The following is a 16,918-nucleotide window of genomic DNA, read 5'->3' as shown; positions in this document are numbered from 1 at the left end:
AATATATATATTTAGATATATATATATATATATATATATTATGAACTCTTGCTTCTATTGATCTCTCTACAGGGTGATTTGTTTGTAACTGAACTCTCTACATGGTAGTTTCTTTGTAGCTGAACTCTACAAGGTGATTTCTTCTAGCTGAACTATCTCTTTCCATAGTTGCATGAACTCCCTACAAGGTAACTTCTTTTAGCTGATCTCTCTACAGGGTGAATTGTTTGTAGCTGATCTCTCTACAGGGTAACTTGTTTGTAGCTGATCTCTATACAGGTTACTTGTTTCTTGCTGATCTCTTGAATTCTCTTCAGGGTGACTGCTCTATTAGAGTATCTCGATCTCGCACTTGCTGCACCAAGTTGGATTTCGTGTTATAACTCCGTGGCTTTAAGTCTGATTCTTCTACGCCATTGAAGAGCCTTTCTAAGATGATTACTCCATCTATACAGCGATTTTCAAAGCATTACCCCAAGCGGTTTATCTGGTAGGCGTGGCAAGTAATAGTTTTTTATTAGCTAATCTCAATTACGTAATTGTTACACACTGTTGGTTTTTTCGTGGTATCTTCCTGGTTTTTAACTCGATTTCTTTCAAACCACAAAAGGTTTGAGGTTCAATAGTTAACCTATTCACTTACCGATTTTCAGCTTCTTCCCATACGCGGTTTACCCTGTAGGCGTGACAACATATTGGTGTTATTTTTTGTGAATAATCGCTCATAACTCTTTTCCTGTTTATCATATTCTAGCCAACGTTGGTACAGTGATGCGCCATTATACCCCCTTTCAGGGTGCCAAATGTCAAGGCAATCGGATATTGCGTTCGCATTTTATAGCAGTTTTCGTAAGTGTGCGAAAAGAGGAAGAAAAATAATAAGAAAAAAAAAAAACGAAGAAACTAAGCCAATTTTTGAAGTCGCATATCTTGGGAACGCTTGAAGAGATTTTGCTTAAACTTGGAATGTGGAGTGCTGAAGGTGGAGGGAGTGTCCACAGCAAAAATCGTCTTGTTTCGTCAAGGCATCACAGAGCTACGGAGGTGCGAAAATTGCGTTTTCTTTCTTCCTGTCAATATACTCACGGGTGTTGCGCGCCGGCTTCTTGGGCCGCACGACACGATTATGTGCATAATTTTTATATAGCACAGTTCTGTGCAAGATGCATGTATGCATACTCATATTATATGCTTTAGACAGAGTTTGCATTCCTGTATATAGGAAGTGGAACTTTGTACTGCAGGTGACTTCACTGAACTAGTGGAGAAGGACTTGAATGCTACTAGTAATCTTGTCCAAAATCGACGTTACCATACAATGTCTTATCCTGCGGGTGAAAATAAGGATGCACTTAAAAGGACAACTGAAGTGTGGAATAATGATAACCTTGTTAAGAGTACTGGAAGTGTAGCAGCAGAACAAGCCACTATACAAACCAATGGAAAAAATATATGGAAAAGAATGAAATCCAAAAAAGAGAAAAAACAATTACAACCAGCCAAACAGTCATCACAAGATAGAAGAAATCAAGGTAATATGTTGCATTGTGCTAAGTTATTTTAGTCTAGATATCACTTCTTTTCATTGTTGTAAGCCCCAGATTTGAGACTTTCTAATTACTTGTCTTTTCTTAACTACAGGAATTTAGAAGAGAGAAGATTTGTATTTGTGCTTTATGTGTTTGTTTGAACTAATTGTTACCTACATGTACTATGACATGGCTTGTTAAGTAGCTGAACATTTTACAGGGAGATTTGTAGATGAACTCTCAACAGGGTGACTTTAATGTAGCTCAGGATTAATTTCTTGTAGATGAACTCTGTACAGGGTGAACTTGTATGTAGCTTGACTCTCTACAGGATGACTTGTTTGCATGTAGCTGACCTCTCTACAGGGTGAACTAGTTTGTGGCTTACAAAATGACTTGTCATGTAGCTGAACTGTCTACTGGGTGACTTGTTATGTAGATATACTGTGCTCTCTACAGAGAGATAACTGAGAACTCTTTACAGATTGACTTGTAGCATAGCTGAGCTCTCTACATGGTGAACTTTTATGTACATATGTAGAAGAACGCCTTACAAGGTGAATTGTTTGTAGCTGACATCTGGTGACTTGTTTGTAGCTGATAGAATGACTTGTCTATAGCACTGAACTTTATTGTAGCTCAATGCTCTGCAAGGTGACTTGCTATGTGGATGAACTCTCTACAGGGTGACTTTTTATATAACTGAACTCTCTGCAGCACTTGTAACAAAGCTGAACTCTCTACAGGGCAACTTGTTTGTAGATGAACACATTACAGGATAATTTGCTATGTCGCTGACCTCTCCACAGGGTGAATTGTTACATAGTTTGTAGAGAATTGTTACATAGTTGAACTCACTACTGAGAGAAACTTGTAACTTGTGATTCACTACCAGATGATACAGGATGACTTGAAGCATAGTGAACTCTGACTTAAAACATAACATAACTGAATGCTCTATTAGAGTGACTTATTTTTACATAACCAACTGCTCTGATAGGGCATCTGCTCCTTGATCATACTATAGTGTCGAGTACTATAGCTGACTATGAAGCAGAATTGACAATTCATGTTTCAGTGATAGATAGTTGGGATGTTCAGTTGCAATTATTTTTTGTAATGTGTCTAGTGGCATCTTCCTTTGATGTGGTATGTGATGATAATGAAGTGTTATTACAAAAAAGTAAATAAACAAGTATAAGGAAAATTATAAATTAATGTTTGAGTAGGGATCATAGAAAGGAATAAGAAACAATGAAACAAGGGAGGTCATCTATATACCACCAATTTAATTAACTCTGGAATCCACCCTTTGTAAGAAAAAAAAGAGATTGTATAATTATAATAAGAGAATGAATGTCTATCATTCATTTGGCAAGATGCTAAATGTTCAATGACTAATGCAGTGAAACATTATTCTACTAATAGTTCTATTAGAGTAAAGCAATTGCTCTATTGCAGTATCTTGGTCTCAACTAAATTGACAACTATACCCTAAAGTTGCTTCAAAATGCAGGAATAGTTCTTAAGTCTTTCACTGTATCTTTGTATTCAAAATTTCCTAGACATTCATTCTTTGTGTTTCGTATTATGATTATACAATCTCTTACAAAGGGTGGATGCCAGAGTTAATTAAATTGGTGGTATACTTGAGTATACAAACTAATACAGTTCTAGTGCACAAACCCTACATGTAAAAACTATGTAAGATCAGAAAGCAACTACTCGTGGTTACAAGTTCAGGGAACTGGGCTCTGCATGTACTTGCCAAGTTACATCATTTGCTCAATATACTGCTTGCCGCCAGCTATGTAGGAGTGAAGATTGTAATTGCAACACTGTGTGATTAATTGCAACACTGTATGATAAATTGCAACACTTTGTGATTAAATGTAACACTGTATGACTGCATAGGCTGCTAGCTGCTGCCTAGTAACAGCAAAAACACAGAAATTATTCATCATTGTAAATTTCAAAGTAGCTTAACATTCTTAGTAGTGTTGTTCTAGTTACTTAAAACTAAAATTACAATTGCTTTTAGTTGTGGCTTTTACTTTTAGTTATCTACAGAAGTTTTATGATTTTTTAAAAGATTAAAACTAAAATTAAAAGTGCCTCAAATTTTACATTGAAACTTCTAAACATATTCATGTTTACAAAAAACTGAAATTAAAAGTGCTTGGGCACACAAGATGAGCGCTCTGAATACGAAGACCAGAAAGTACAATATCATACACTATGATAGTAGTGTATAGTAGGGACCACAAAGGAGTAGGCGTGGCCCACGAAATAATATCACCCAAAAAACAGCCTCAATTTCCCCTGACGACGATGAGGCAGTATTAGTTAGGTAAAACTAAGCCCAAACAAGCTTTCAGATTGACCCAAAATGCTTTCAACAAGTTGCTACGGAATTTAAAAAATAAATTATTTAACAGAATTTTCTAGTGACTGACTGACTGAGTAACTCTGAGTAACTGACTGACTGATGCCTTCAGACAAGCATAACTCGATAACGGCTACAGCTATGTGCTTGATTTTTTCACTGTTCGACGTCACTTCAGCCCGACAGGTGCCTTTTGGCATACCACAGTACATACAATGCATTCTTCATAGACTTACCAGTGTCCTCCTTTGTGTCCCATTCATCTTTGCTGACAGCGAAAAGTGTCGATTTGGTGATAGCAACTGATGGCTTCCCTTCGGTCGTAACGGAAATCATCCGTATTTGTCATAGTGGCTATTTTGATAGCAGAGGCACTCTTCAACCAGTTCTTGATTCATACTGCTGTGTAACGGGTTGAACATAGCCGACAACGAAGCATAATGGATATTTTCAGACAATAATTATAGATATAATTGGGGCAAGCGGCACCATTTCTTCCGGTATGCGTGGATTGCAGAGGTGCTTTTCGAACAGTTCTTGATTCGAAATGCTGTGTAATGGGTTGAACATAGCTGACAACGAAGCGTAATGGATACTTCACTTTACAGACGATAATTGGGGTGCACAGCACCATTCAGATGCGGTATGCAAGGGTTCACCAGTCATAATAATTATTACAAAAAAAAGTTTTAAAAAAGTACACAGAAAAAATTGGAATTTTCAACTAGAGTAGGGGCCACAACAAATCAATAAAAAGTACTGAAACAAGCTGGAGTAGTACACGATATTAAATCACAGTAAAACAATAAGAAGTGTTATAGCCCTACTGTGCTCAAGATACCATAACAGAAAGGCACAGTAGGGATATAACACTTATTATTTTACTGTGATTTAATATCGTGCACTACTCCAACTTGTTTCAGTACTTTTTATCAATGTGTTGTGGTCCCTACTCTGTAGTACGTTCACGTTGAGCTGAATCCTCAAAAACGATTAATAACTTACAACTGCTACATCACATTGGCCTTCTGTATTGCTCAATACGTAGCGCTTCTCAATCCACTAAAAATATATTAAAAGCACTTCATTCGAATGTAAGACACTCCACTTATGACACTGTAAAGTTTCGCCGTACATTATCAATGGGGAAGCCTCTAAAGTGTAGCCCTTTGATGTTCATGTTGACACATGTTTGTGGCGAAGCCAGATATCACACACCCACCCTCAACACGCATGATTTCACCATCTGTTATGTAAGAGGCTGTAATACACTTTTACAAGAAACATAAAACAGTTTTAGTGTGTGTAAAACAGAGTTGCATAAGTAGAAGAGATGGGGCCACTGTTGCACTGTGTTTAGAAGATAAGTGGCCTGCTTATATTCAGGGAAAACTTCTTCAGCCTCAATTGAAAGAGAAAAAACCAAATTATAACAGCTCAAAATATGTTATGCAGCATTGGTGTTCCTGCAAGTGAGCCAAACAACATGTATTTTACTTCACATTCACCACACAGCTGCCTATCGTCTTCTATTCCCGTTTAGTCAATTTGTCATTTTAATCCTTTTCTCATCACTTCGTCACACATGTACAGTCTTTCCAGCCAGCATTTTGTTTTTGAATTTACATTCCCAAAATACTCTAAAAGTTTCAACAAATGAAATAATACTGTTTGTATGAATTTGGGTTGATAGTACCTGTAGTGACTTCCAAACACTCCTGCACTGATTAAATATACAAGGGATGGTATGTTCAACTTCTGCTAGCATAATAAAGCAATGATATTTTTTATTAAAGTGCACACACTTACACTTCATCTGTATTTTCATGTCTTCACAGAGTTTAATCCCATGACTCCTGGGGAACAAAATCAAGTTGTAACACCAATACTGCAACTGAATATCAAATAATCTTACATCAGATGAAGTAAGCCCAGAAGAAGACTTGGACCCGTTGCTGCTAGTGGAAGATTCATTAATACCACCATCGCCATCTTCACTATCACTGCTGATTTGGGTGAGGAATTGCTCTAGAAGTTCTTCATTACCCAAGTCTCATCCAAGTACACAACTGGTCTTCCTTCAGTTCTGTTGTACCTCGTTCATCTTTAATATTTATGATGCTGATGGACTATGTAAGGCTGCTCATAGCATATCCTGCATATACGTGTAGTGACATTAAAGCACAAACAGTTTCAGTGCTAACCTCTTGTCATTAATCGTCTTGTACTTAAATCCCATATCACTCAACACTCTTTAAAGCTATGTTCTACTCCCAGAGAAAACACCATCATTCTTAAGTTTGGCCTAAGGCGGAGTACGTGACAAAGTTCCAGGGTTCAAAATTTAACTTACCAAATCTGAGAGCGATAGATTTCCTTCCTTCCGTACAACGAATGGATCTTGTCTGATGGCATCTCGGTCAAAACTGTCTGCATCAACATGGACTCATGAACATTTGTACCTGACGATTACAATTGAGCAGGCTTGTGCTAAGTGCTTTTTGTACCTTTTTGTTGGCGTAGATAAACCGCCTTTCTTGCGGTGCTCCATTCTAACTCTTACAATGGATGTCCTTGAAATCCCTGCGTGGCGTAATGTGTGCCAACACCCAGTAAAGAAGCCTTAGAAGGCATTACATACGATACCGGTGGCCTTCGAGATTCTCTCCGTGATGTGGATAGAAATTTTACATTTCTTTGCTTCTTGCTTAAAGTACTCCCATAGTTTCACAAGTAGATACTTCGTTTGGCTGTTTAACTTCTTTCCAATAGGGTTTCACTCTGCACTCACTGACAGTGCACTGGATGCCATATTCTCAACAATTAAGTGCGTGCCCGTAACATGGGCTTACGAATAAATGCGTCATGAACATTATGTTTAAAGCCTTTGATATTGTATGGCTTCTTAATCAACAACCCAGGATTCAGCTCAACGCGAACTTACTATAGTTGAAAATTCCTAATTTTTCTGTGTACTTGTAACACTTATAGCACCGTGTATTGTCTTGAGGCAAATACAGCACTCAGCTTTGTGTTGTGCTGTATTAGCCACTTAACACACACCCTCAAGCTGTATTTTCTGTACACACATGCGGCAGTGTTTTACTACAATGTATTACAATACATGTACCAGCACACATAAAGAAGTCTTACTTACAAATTCATATACAAATAAAGAAAACTGATGCAGTAAAGCTTTACTTACCATTTAGGATACCGTATTAAAGTGCTGAAACTACAAATTACCCTAGCCACCAATATGTTACACAAATAATATGGTGTTAACTAAGTTCCTTCACTGCTCTATTTACTATCACTCATTCAGTAAACAGTGACAAACTTTTTTCTACAAAGCCATTCATTTTAACTGAAATGTAACCATACTGTTAATCATGCAACGCAATGCAACAAAACAAAATTATTTTGGTAATATCATAAATTTTACATGACTTTTTTTAGTTTCTGGTATACCTCTACTTTGAAATGGCTGCAATGATGTTGATGCCAATCAGTTGTACATTAATTGGCTTACAGCATCAGCAGTTGTATATATGTAATAGTTATACCATGAGCAGTGTTTTGCCTGATATATACGCACAAGCCCGAGGGCGAGTGCATATATACAGGCAAAGCACGAGTGCCCATGGTATAACTAATATGTTCACTCACCTAATTGACAAAATCTTTAGTTACTATACCCTTCTCTTATATAGGGAACCAAGTAAGCTGTGATAGTGGGATTGAATTTTGCCAAACAAACTGTGATTGTGGGGTTCAATTTTAATACATCAAACAGTAGTTTGATTTTATTATTGCTAATATAGCAATTTTAAGAGACTAGTGTTAATTATGTTACTTTAATTGCTACATTTACAAAAGTAAAAAACAAACTACTGTTAATGTATTAAAATTGAATCCCACAATCACAGGTTGTTTGGCAGAATTCAATCCCACAATCACAGCTTACTTGATTCCCTATATAACAGAAGAAGATAACAGTATAACATCAAAGAAATCTGATGATTTCTGGAAATAGTGTGCACACCTATTAGGTATGCAATGACTCAAGTTAACGAGATACACGCACTGGTGGTAGTGCGTATATCTCGTTAAGGCAGTGTGTAACGAGATATACGCACTGCCTTAACAAGATATACGCACTGGTAGCAGTGCATATATCTCATTAACATTTTGAGTCAGTGCGATATGTGATATATATGCACTGGCTTTCCTTTGATCTGAGGTGTGAAAGTGGTACATATGTATAGTAGTTGTAACATGGGCACGAGTGATTTGCCTGAAATATACACACGAGCACGAGGGCGCAGCCCGAGTGCGAGTGTGTATATTTCAGGCAAATCACAAGTGCCCATGTTACAACTAATATATTCCACTTGGGTGAATCACCTGCAAGCAGCGGCGGAGGAAGTAGTTGATATGAGGGGGGGCTCCGCTGAGCTGACCCAGACTTATTTCTATAGTTTGGTAAGGTGAGACCAAAAAAAAAAAAAAAAAGGTCACAACCAACTCACAAGAACTTTCCACCTCACCAGCTACCATTTCTAGCTGATAAACTACATAAAAATCCTTACATAGCTCGCTACACACTGACTACTTTATTAGAGTGACTGCTCTATTAGAGTATCTCGATCTTTATCACGGTTTTCAGCCCCACTCCAAGAAAGATAATTTCGTGTGATATCGTTCTGGGGGGGGGCTGGGCCCCCCCTCAGCAGACCTAGGGGGGGCTTTGGCCCCCTAGCCCCCCCCCCCTTTCCGCCGCCTATGCCTGCAAGTGTACATGGAAATTGCTGGAACGCTTTGCGAGTGTATTTATATGGGACCATGTGACTTTCGATTGTGGATAACGTCGTAAGAGCAACGACAAGGCACTGCTGAGAGGCCGAACGTAAGTGTATCGTCACGAGCATGCAGATCGCTTCGATTGTGGGTACGCAATTAAACACAGGAAGCCCTTTAATACGAGCTGAACAGCTCATAATGAAGCTTAAGTGCACTATAAAGTACTTGCTATACTAGCCATGAATAAACTAAAGCAGTGAATATGTTTACAGCGCTATAATGGCCTAGCCAATTAAGCGCCACGCCCAGTCACTACGTGTGTGTCATCCCGCCAGGTGTCAAAACGGCAATGTAAAGACGATTCAACTACACTAAAGTACTTACTTTACTAGCCATGAATAAACTAAAGTAGTGAATACTATTAACACTAATGGCCATATCAATTAAGTGCTACACCCAGTGTCTGTGGGACATCCCCACGTGACTATTGAATGCAACATGTTTAATATAAACTAACCTGTGACCTTCTTCGTTCAGTAAAACAATGAACTATCTTCTTCCCCAAGTCCATGATGTATGCCTTGGCTCACTTTACAAAACCTAAAACCCACTATCGATCCTGTGAAGTGTCGCTATATTAAAGGAGAGGAGATCATACAGTTTCATTAAAGAAATCAAATGATTTCTGAGAATGCTTGGAATGCATTAATGAGAATAGGAGGTAGTATATACAAGTTATATCACTCCTAGGAGGGATATAACTTGTATATACTACCTCCTATTCTCGTTACCGCATTCCTGAGCAGTGCTATTATACCACTTATACACCTTCTCTTCCCTTTGAAGTGAGGTGTGAAAGTGGTATATATAATCTTCCACTTGATTTCACAGCTTTTGACCATTAGTGTCTAGAAGGCTGCCTTGGCTATTTAACAACCATAAATGTAAAATGTATAATATGTATCCCATCCAAAAACAGCTTATAGCTGTAAAAAAAGTGCGCGTCCAAGTAAAGCAGAGTTAACTGCGACAAAAAGTAATGATATCATAATGCGGCCATGTGCGAGGTGTGCAAGTTGTAATATTAGCTAATCAGATAATACAATGTTATTGTTAAAGTGTTAATGAGAACTATGTGATGCTGCTAGTTTTGAAGTGTGTGAGCATCTTCATAAATGCCACATAAATTTAATTCTCAATAAAGCAATGTGTATAGATTCTCTGATAGTAATAAATAGTTTGAGTTTGGCCACCTTTCCTTTGTTCGTAGCATTGCTGTATACAGGAAAGGCGGCCAAACTCAAACTATTTATTACTATCAGAGAATCTATACACATTGCTTTATTGAGAATTAAATTTATGTGGCATTTATGAAGATGCTCACACACTTCAAAACTAGCAGCATCACATAGTTCTCATTAACACTTTAACAATAACATTGTATTATCTGATTAGCTAATATTACAACTTGCACACCTCGCACATGGCCGCATTATGATATCATTACTTTTTGTCGCAGTTAACTCTGCTTTACTTGGACGCGCACTTTTTTTACAGCTATAAGCTGTTTTTGGATGGGATTTCAATACTTTTTGTTAGAATAAGCAATGCACTGTTGATAACAGTAGGTGAGTCAGTAGTTTCCATGGTTTTGACAGAAACCCCAGATTACAGTGACAGAATATTAAAATATAACTGTAATTTTAGTGGCCAGGGCCGCCCACATTGGGGGTAACTGGGGTATTTTTCCCCCTACCACAGCCTGAAGGGGCCACTTGAATACCTGTTTAAAGAAAGATCGATATACTCTAATAGAGCAGTCAGGATCTAGACCCTTCCTTGCCCCTGGGCCCCTCTTTAACTCTTTTCCCTGGGCCCTCTAATTTCTCTGGACGGCCCTGTTAGTGGCATGCAACTGCAGTCAACTAACACCCATTTTAACTAGTAAACCCTTAACAACACTTTGCCTTTCATCTTGTACTGCATTGAAACGATCAAGATACTCTATTAGAGCAGTCACAAAATAGCTGTAACACAGCCATAGGCGGCGGAAAGGGGGGGGGGGCTTAGCCCCCCCTCAGAATGATATCACACCGAAATTATCTTTCTTGGAGTGGGGCTGAAAACCGTGATAAAGATCGAGATACTCTAATAGAGCAGTCACTCTAATAAAGTATTCAGTGTGTAGCGAGCTATGTAAGGATTTTTATGTAGTTTATCAGCTAGAAATGGTAGCTGGTGAGGTGGAAGCTCTTGTCAGTTGGTTGCGACCTTTTTTTTTTTTTTTTTTTTTTTTTTTTTGGTCTCACCTTACTAAACTATAGAAATAAGTCTGGGTCAGCCCAGCCCCCCTCATATCAACTACTTGCTCCACCGCTGAACACAGCAATCAATATTTAGCATAGTTACAACTTCTGCTTAGCATCGGATTGTATAGTTTAAATTACTAGCTACTTACAGACTTTACAATATAAAAATATGGCACTTGTAGAAATGTGACTGTTTTATTAGAGTATCTCGATCTACTTCAAGCATTGACTAATTCAAGTGAAGAAGCTACGCCCCTGCCAAGAGATCTTGTGAAATGAAATGAGAAAAGGCAAGTATGTACAGAGACAATAGAGGGGCGCGTAATTATGTCCTGTTGTAAATAAACGCCTTTAAAATTTATATTACTACTAAATAAACGCACCAGAATAGGCTTGTGTGGCTGTTGTCTCCAAGGTTGTCTCATTATTTGTCTTTTCGTGTTGAAGGGATTTAGTCGCAATTGGTGAGTTTAACTATACATGTATTTGTGTTGTAAAACTTAATTGTAAAAAGGCGATTAGCACATATCATGATAAACATGTATTTGTCACAGTAGAGTCTCTCACGAAGTCACGATTATTATGAGACATTGGACCAGGGTAAAAAATTTACTGCTATATTTAGAGGTTGTAGCGTTTGTATATCTTAGTATCTTAATAAATAATCCCCCATGATCACTAATCACTAATAGTACAGTGAAAACTGGTCATTATTCAGGCCGTAGGGACAAAATTTTCTAACCTTGCCTTTTAAAGAGGTGGCTGCATTATGCGGCCTTAAAAAAAGGTAAGAAGCATGCTGTTCTAACTGGCTATAGAGATGGATTTAGTGTATGACAGCGTATGAGACAGTGAGTGCTGGCAGCAAGGGGGCAGCCAATCTGTTAGAGCACCAAAAGCACTGCTTCAGACATAGGCAGTTGACTGTCAGCCCCAAGTGTAAAAAGTTTCACTGTTGGTCCTTATAAGCTCCTGATGAAGAAAGTGATGAAGTCATTATCCATAGGATATATTTTTCAGAGTATCCATTTCAGTTCTACAATATAGTAGCCAAGCATAAGATGAACATAACACAGCATTCCAGTAGTTTAGTGGTGACCACAACACTGCCTGAGTTAAACTGTGGTGAGATTTGAGACTACCAGAAGCCCTGGAATGTCTTCAACACATGAAATACCAAATATCTAATGCCTGGCTTTCATCCACAGTGGACCTGTCTTGGTGGCCACTTGTACAGAAGGGAAACAGCTAGTTGCCACACCCCTTAATTATCAATTTGTAAAATCGTTAGCAAAATTGTGTGTGCGAGCAAGTGCGATGTGGCAGTGCCGTGTATATGGTTGCTGCCTAGCAGTGACACATCACGAGTATTGAAGTCACAATGCGTTACTGTATCATCCATCTAAATACAATCTCTGAATGTGTCATTTTGTGTAGAGAGCAATCTTCCACAAGAAGTGACCTGCAGGTTTCAGTGTATATTGTTAACCATTAATATTGTTCACAATATTGTGAACTATATGTACAGTGAAACCTCACTTAGTGGCCACCTCTTTAATAAGACCACCTCATTATATTGGCCACCTCTAGTAGGTCCCAAATATAGCTAAGCATTACTTATGACCTCATTAATAAGGCCACCTTGTTATTCAGGCCAAATTTTTTGGTCCCACAGCCTGCCATATTAATGAGGTTTCATTGTACTTATGTGAATTTTTATTTTTCGTAACTTTTCTTCAGGTTTACTGATGGGCACTATGAAGCATTGTTGACTGGTACGTGTATAATGTGGTGACTTGAAATGCTAAAACAGTACGTAGCGTGTCTTGTATGTACATGTAATGTGTTGTAATGTGTCCACACATCCACACATCTTAGAAATAAATGTAATTGTATTCTCTATAAATAGTCAGTTCCATTGTGCCACTGGGTCATAAGTTGGTTGAGTATGGATCATCCAGGGCACTTGAGTCACATTTTGTCCTGGCCAAGTGGATCTCATCCACTGACAGAATATACAGGATCAGATCACGTGTATAAATTACGGTGGAACTTGTTTATTGCCACCTTCACTCATTCAGCAGGTAACAGTGTATAAATTCTCAATTGGAATTGGCTTTTCAAGAGTGGTTGTCTTTCTATACTAGTGGCCATTAAGATAGGTTGTACTGATAGAGTGTACATACTAGAGATGCAACAATATCCTCCACTTAGTGTCGTTTGATAGTGATGCAATGGAGACTATGTATTATTGCATTTAAATACTATACTATTATATTGCAACTCTAGCACGTATTTATAACAGGAATGTTTGTTAACCGTTTAGACATACTGGAGCCACACCCACTCATCTGGATTCTACAAATGGAGTCATACCAACTTGTTGTCATCATACTCACTCGTTACTCCCATTGTGTTTGGATGAATATACATGCCGTCATGTGAGACTTGCTACCATGGCGGGCCACTGGAAAACATTTGCATAGCAGTTATATTACAGTCATTATTGTACAATTCTTACATTATTGTTGTGAAAAGTGTTTGGTATTCATGTGTCTCCTCTGTATGTTGTAATTACATGTGTAATTTTGTGTGGGGGTGCTATAAAATGCAATAATGCATGGTGACAATTGTATTAGGCGATTTTGCACACTTCCTTTTAAGCTAGCTACATGTGCTAATTACTCACAGCTTGTGTCAACAACTGGTAACCGCAGTTGTACTCTTGTGTCATTCTTTAAGCCGCGCCCTTAGAGGACAAATTATGTGGGGGCGACTAATTTCAAAACGAAGGATGGTATGCAGCACCATAGATTAGCTATATCTATGGACTATAATCTATGGCAGCACACTTCTTGGTGGCTATATGTACTGATTAACTACATAGAGCGCCAGTTCATCAATACCCAGAGACCGCAGTTGTGCTCTGCGTCATTCTTTAAATTCCGAGTAAAATTCTTAGAGAGCAAATGACGTGGGGGCGACTAAATTCAAATTTCAAACTAGCCATTCTCGAAAACAAATGTTTCAATCTGAACGAAACTTTCAGAACAGTTTAAAGACACATTGCCCTACATGCCAAGCGAGTATTGCGGAAAACAACAATCTGGGATTTGTATTTGGCCTCTAGGTCGACTGAGGACGACTGAAACTTCGTTTGGTGCTGAAATCACGACTGTAGGGTAATCATGTATGGTGAAATCGATGATGTGAATCTTGAGGTGATTGAGTGAATACTGAAGCGATAACAGGGCGATCAATGTTCGGAATGCACAAAGGAACGCAAGGCATACACCTGCGGTTGCGTCTAACCGCATGCGATAAAAAAAATAATAAAAAAAAAAATGAAACGTCCCCTTTCATGTCGGCAATCTCGATCACGAAACAATCGGCATGGATTTGCTTCACTGCTTGTGTGGTAGTTACTAGTGACACGATGAGTTCAACTCCAGAGTTTCAGAGGGATAGCGTAAGTGACGGGTGGATTACAGGAAGGCCAAATTTGAGAACGTTCGTTCTTGTAAAATCCTCACGTAGTGGTCGCGTCATTTATTGTCTGCGGCGCGCGTTTCTGCTTTACTGGCCGCGCGACTCACTACCGTGAGTCTTGATGTATACAACATAGGAGCTACTATATCAATTGAAGAACAGAATTCCATTTCACAATTACGTCAAGGCCTTACAACATTAGAAAACCAAATTGAACAATTACAAACTGGCAGTAGGGAGCAGATAGCTGATATTAACATCACTGTCAAAAAACTAAGTCTGAATGCTATTGAGACAGAGAGAAAGATTTCAATAGTTGAAGAAATAGCAAAAGCAAATATGGAGGCCATGAATGATGCTTTCCAAAAGGTGCAAGATGTGCAGAAAAGCAATGAACATCTCCAGCATCAGTTATCACTCACACAAAACGATCTATGTCTCATTCAACAACAGTTGTTGGGGATGCAATTGATGACAAGGTCTAGTAGGTTATGGATTGTTTCAAATGATCAGTTTACAATTGGGAAGGAAATTGGTAGAGGAGCTTGGGCTACTGTCCATGAGGCTACATTCCGGGGTACCACTGTTGCTGCTAAGTGTCTTCATGATGTGATCACTTCACACGAAACAAAGGAGCTGTTCCAAAGAGAGATGGATATGGCACTCATATGTCAACATGAGAATGTTATTACTTTCCTGGGATCTACAATGGAAGGTACTCCAGTAATCTTGATGGAACTGATGGATGTGAACTTGAGAAAAGCATATGAAAAAGAAAGAGTTAAGGATCACCAGATACATGGTATTCTACATGATGTTGCTAAAGCACTTCATTTCTTACACACCAGACCAGATCCAGTAATCCATCGTGATGTGAGTAGTGCCAATGTGTTACTGAAAGTACTCTACAATGGTGAGTGGCTAGCCAAACTGGGAGACTTGGGTACTGCTAACTTACAACGACAAATAGCCACCATAGGTCCTGGAGCTATTGCCTATGGAGCCCCTGAGACTGTTATCCCTGAACAGCATTCCCCTAAAATGGATGTGTACAGTTTTGGCATACTTATCCTAGAAATTCTAACTAAATCCCATCCTTTTCAAAAAGCAAACATCCTTAAAGGGCAGGTCCAACAACAATATCCACAGTATGATCAACTGGTCACCAGTTGTACCAAACAAGAGTCAAGTGACAGACCAACAATGTATGATGTTCTTGTGCAGTTGGATGAGATTGCTGCTGCTAAATAGTCCTCTTTGAAGAATATAATTACACACGTACATGTTTTTCCCACTATTTGTACATTGTATACAGTAGTATAACTGTACTTAAAGTTTAGACTTCAGTTTATTAGTTTTCTGCAGTACTTACTGTACATAGTAGTATTTTTGCAGGTTGTGACTGCATAGCTTTGTGGCCTGATTGTAGTATACACATGCATAATATCTCTTAGTGTGTGTGTGTGTGTGCGTGCAGATTAATTACAGTACCAAACAAGTTACTTTTAATAATGTAATGTCCAATTTAAACAGTCCATTAGCTACTTGTCTGAGATTGCTGTATTCTTTTTAAATATTTCAGTATGTGTGCACAATAATAGATTGCTATTATAATTGTGTTGGTCACAGGAGCGTGCCGAGGGGGTTTCCAGGGGTTTCAGGAAACCCCTACTGAAATTGTCAGTAGCAAGACAATCATAAGACAGTGTATTGCTGCTGTTGGCAAACACAATATCATCACAAGTACATCAATCTACATCATTACAATCATGACCTGTGGGGCACAGCCTCCCTCTCCAAGCAACTCCCCAAAGCAATTATGGCTATATATTAAAGATCAAAATCCTCTAATAAAGAAGTTAGTGAAATACTCTAATAGAGCAGTCACCATGTACAACAATAATTTAATATTCTATATACAGTTGCTGTGTGAAAATTTGCATCTGCAGCACTATTCCATGGGTACACTTAGCTTGCTAGGAATTTCAGGACCTTCACCAATTTGTGTTTTAGGCCACATAAGCTTAAGTAGTATTTGTTTCGCATCACCATTTTTCTTACCTCATCAATGATTTTTTGCATCACTGGTGGCTAAGGGAGGCCAATTAGCACCTTTTATTGTTGGTATCGTGCTGGAGCAATCTAAGAAAATTGCATTTTGAAATTTTAGTCATGTCTACAAAACACAACTCTGATTTCTAAATTGTTTCTATTTCTAATACACATTATTCTAACTCCATTTAAAGTGAAGTTGCTGCTATTATAGTATATCAAAAGATTAGCCTTCTACTCTAGAAAGGGGTAGCTATATAAAGAATACCTGTACCTCAAGGTGTAGCTACATGTGTACTAATAACATGTAAAAGACACAAGTAAAGTATGTTTATATGTACAGGAAACAG

General features: G+C 38.3%; 1 protein-coding gene and 1 long non-coding RNA gene across 2 annotated transcripts; one reads left to right on the top strand and one right to left on the bottom strand.

The window, feature by feature from the left end:
• The first annotated feature begins 1,129 nt into the window (after positions 1 to 1,129).
• Positions 1,130 to 15,785, top strand: LOC136262656 (probable serine/threonine-protein kinase drkB). Its single transcript, XM_066057017.1, has 2 exons — positions 1,130 to 1,532; positions 14,653 to 15,785. Exons 1-2 carry the CDS (start codon positions 1,319 to 1,321, stop codon positions 15,765 to 15,767), a joined length of 1,329 nt encoding a protein of 442 aa, XP_065913089.1. The 5' UTR covers positions 1,130 to 1,318; the 3' UTR covers positions 15,768 to 15,785.
• LOC136262657 (uncharacterized) lies at positions 5,183 to 5,771 on the bottom strand. The gene is made up of 3 exons (XR_010704254.1): positions 5,725 to 5,771; positions 5,612 to 5,673; positions 5,183 to 5,555 (listed from the first exon to the last, which is right to left on the bottom strand). It is a non-coding gene; the product is annotated as an uncharacterized lncRNA (long non-coding RNA).
• Positions 15,786 to 16,918: the final 1,133 nt, after the last annotated feature.

Source organism: Dysidea avara, chromosome 8 (genome assembly GCF_963678975.1).
Source record: "Dysidea avara chromosome 8, odDysAvar1.4, whole genome shotgun sequence".
NCBI lineage: Eukaryota > Metazoa > Porifera > Demospongiae > Dictyoceratida > Dysideidae > Dysidea > Dysidea avara.
Note: the sequence above shows the minus strand (reverse complement) of the source record. Positions and strands in the feature narration are given on the sequence as shown.

What these genes read in the sequence shown, in the direction of transcription:
- LOC136262656 (XM_066057017.1), top strand. Translation starts at nt 1,319, where the DNA reads ATGTCTTATCCTGCGGGTGAAAATAAGGATGCACTTAAAAGGACAACT. An exon ending in ACAAGATAGAAGAAATCAAG is followed by an intron (nt 1,533 to 14,652) that starts GTAATATGTTGC and finishes TATACAACATAG; the next exon opens with GAGCTACTATATCAATTGAA.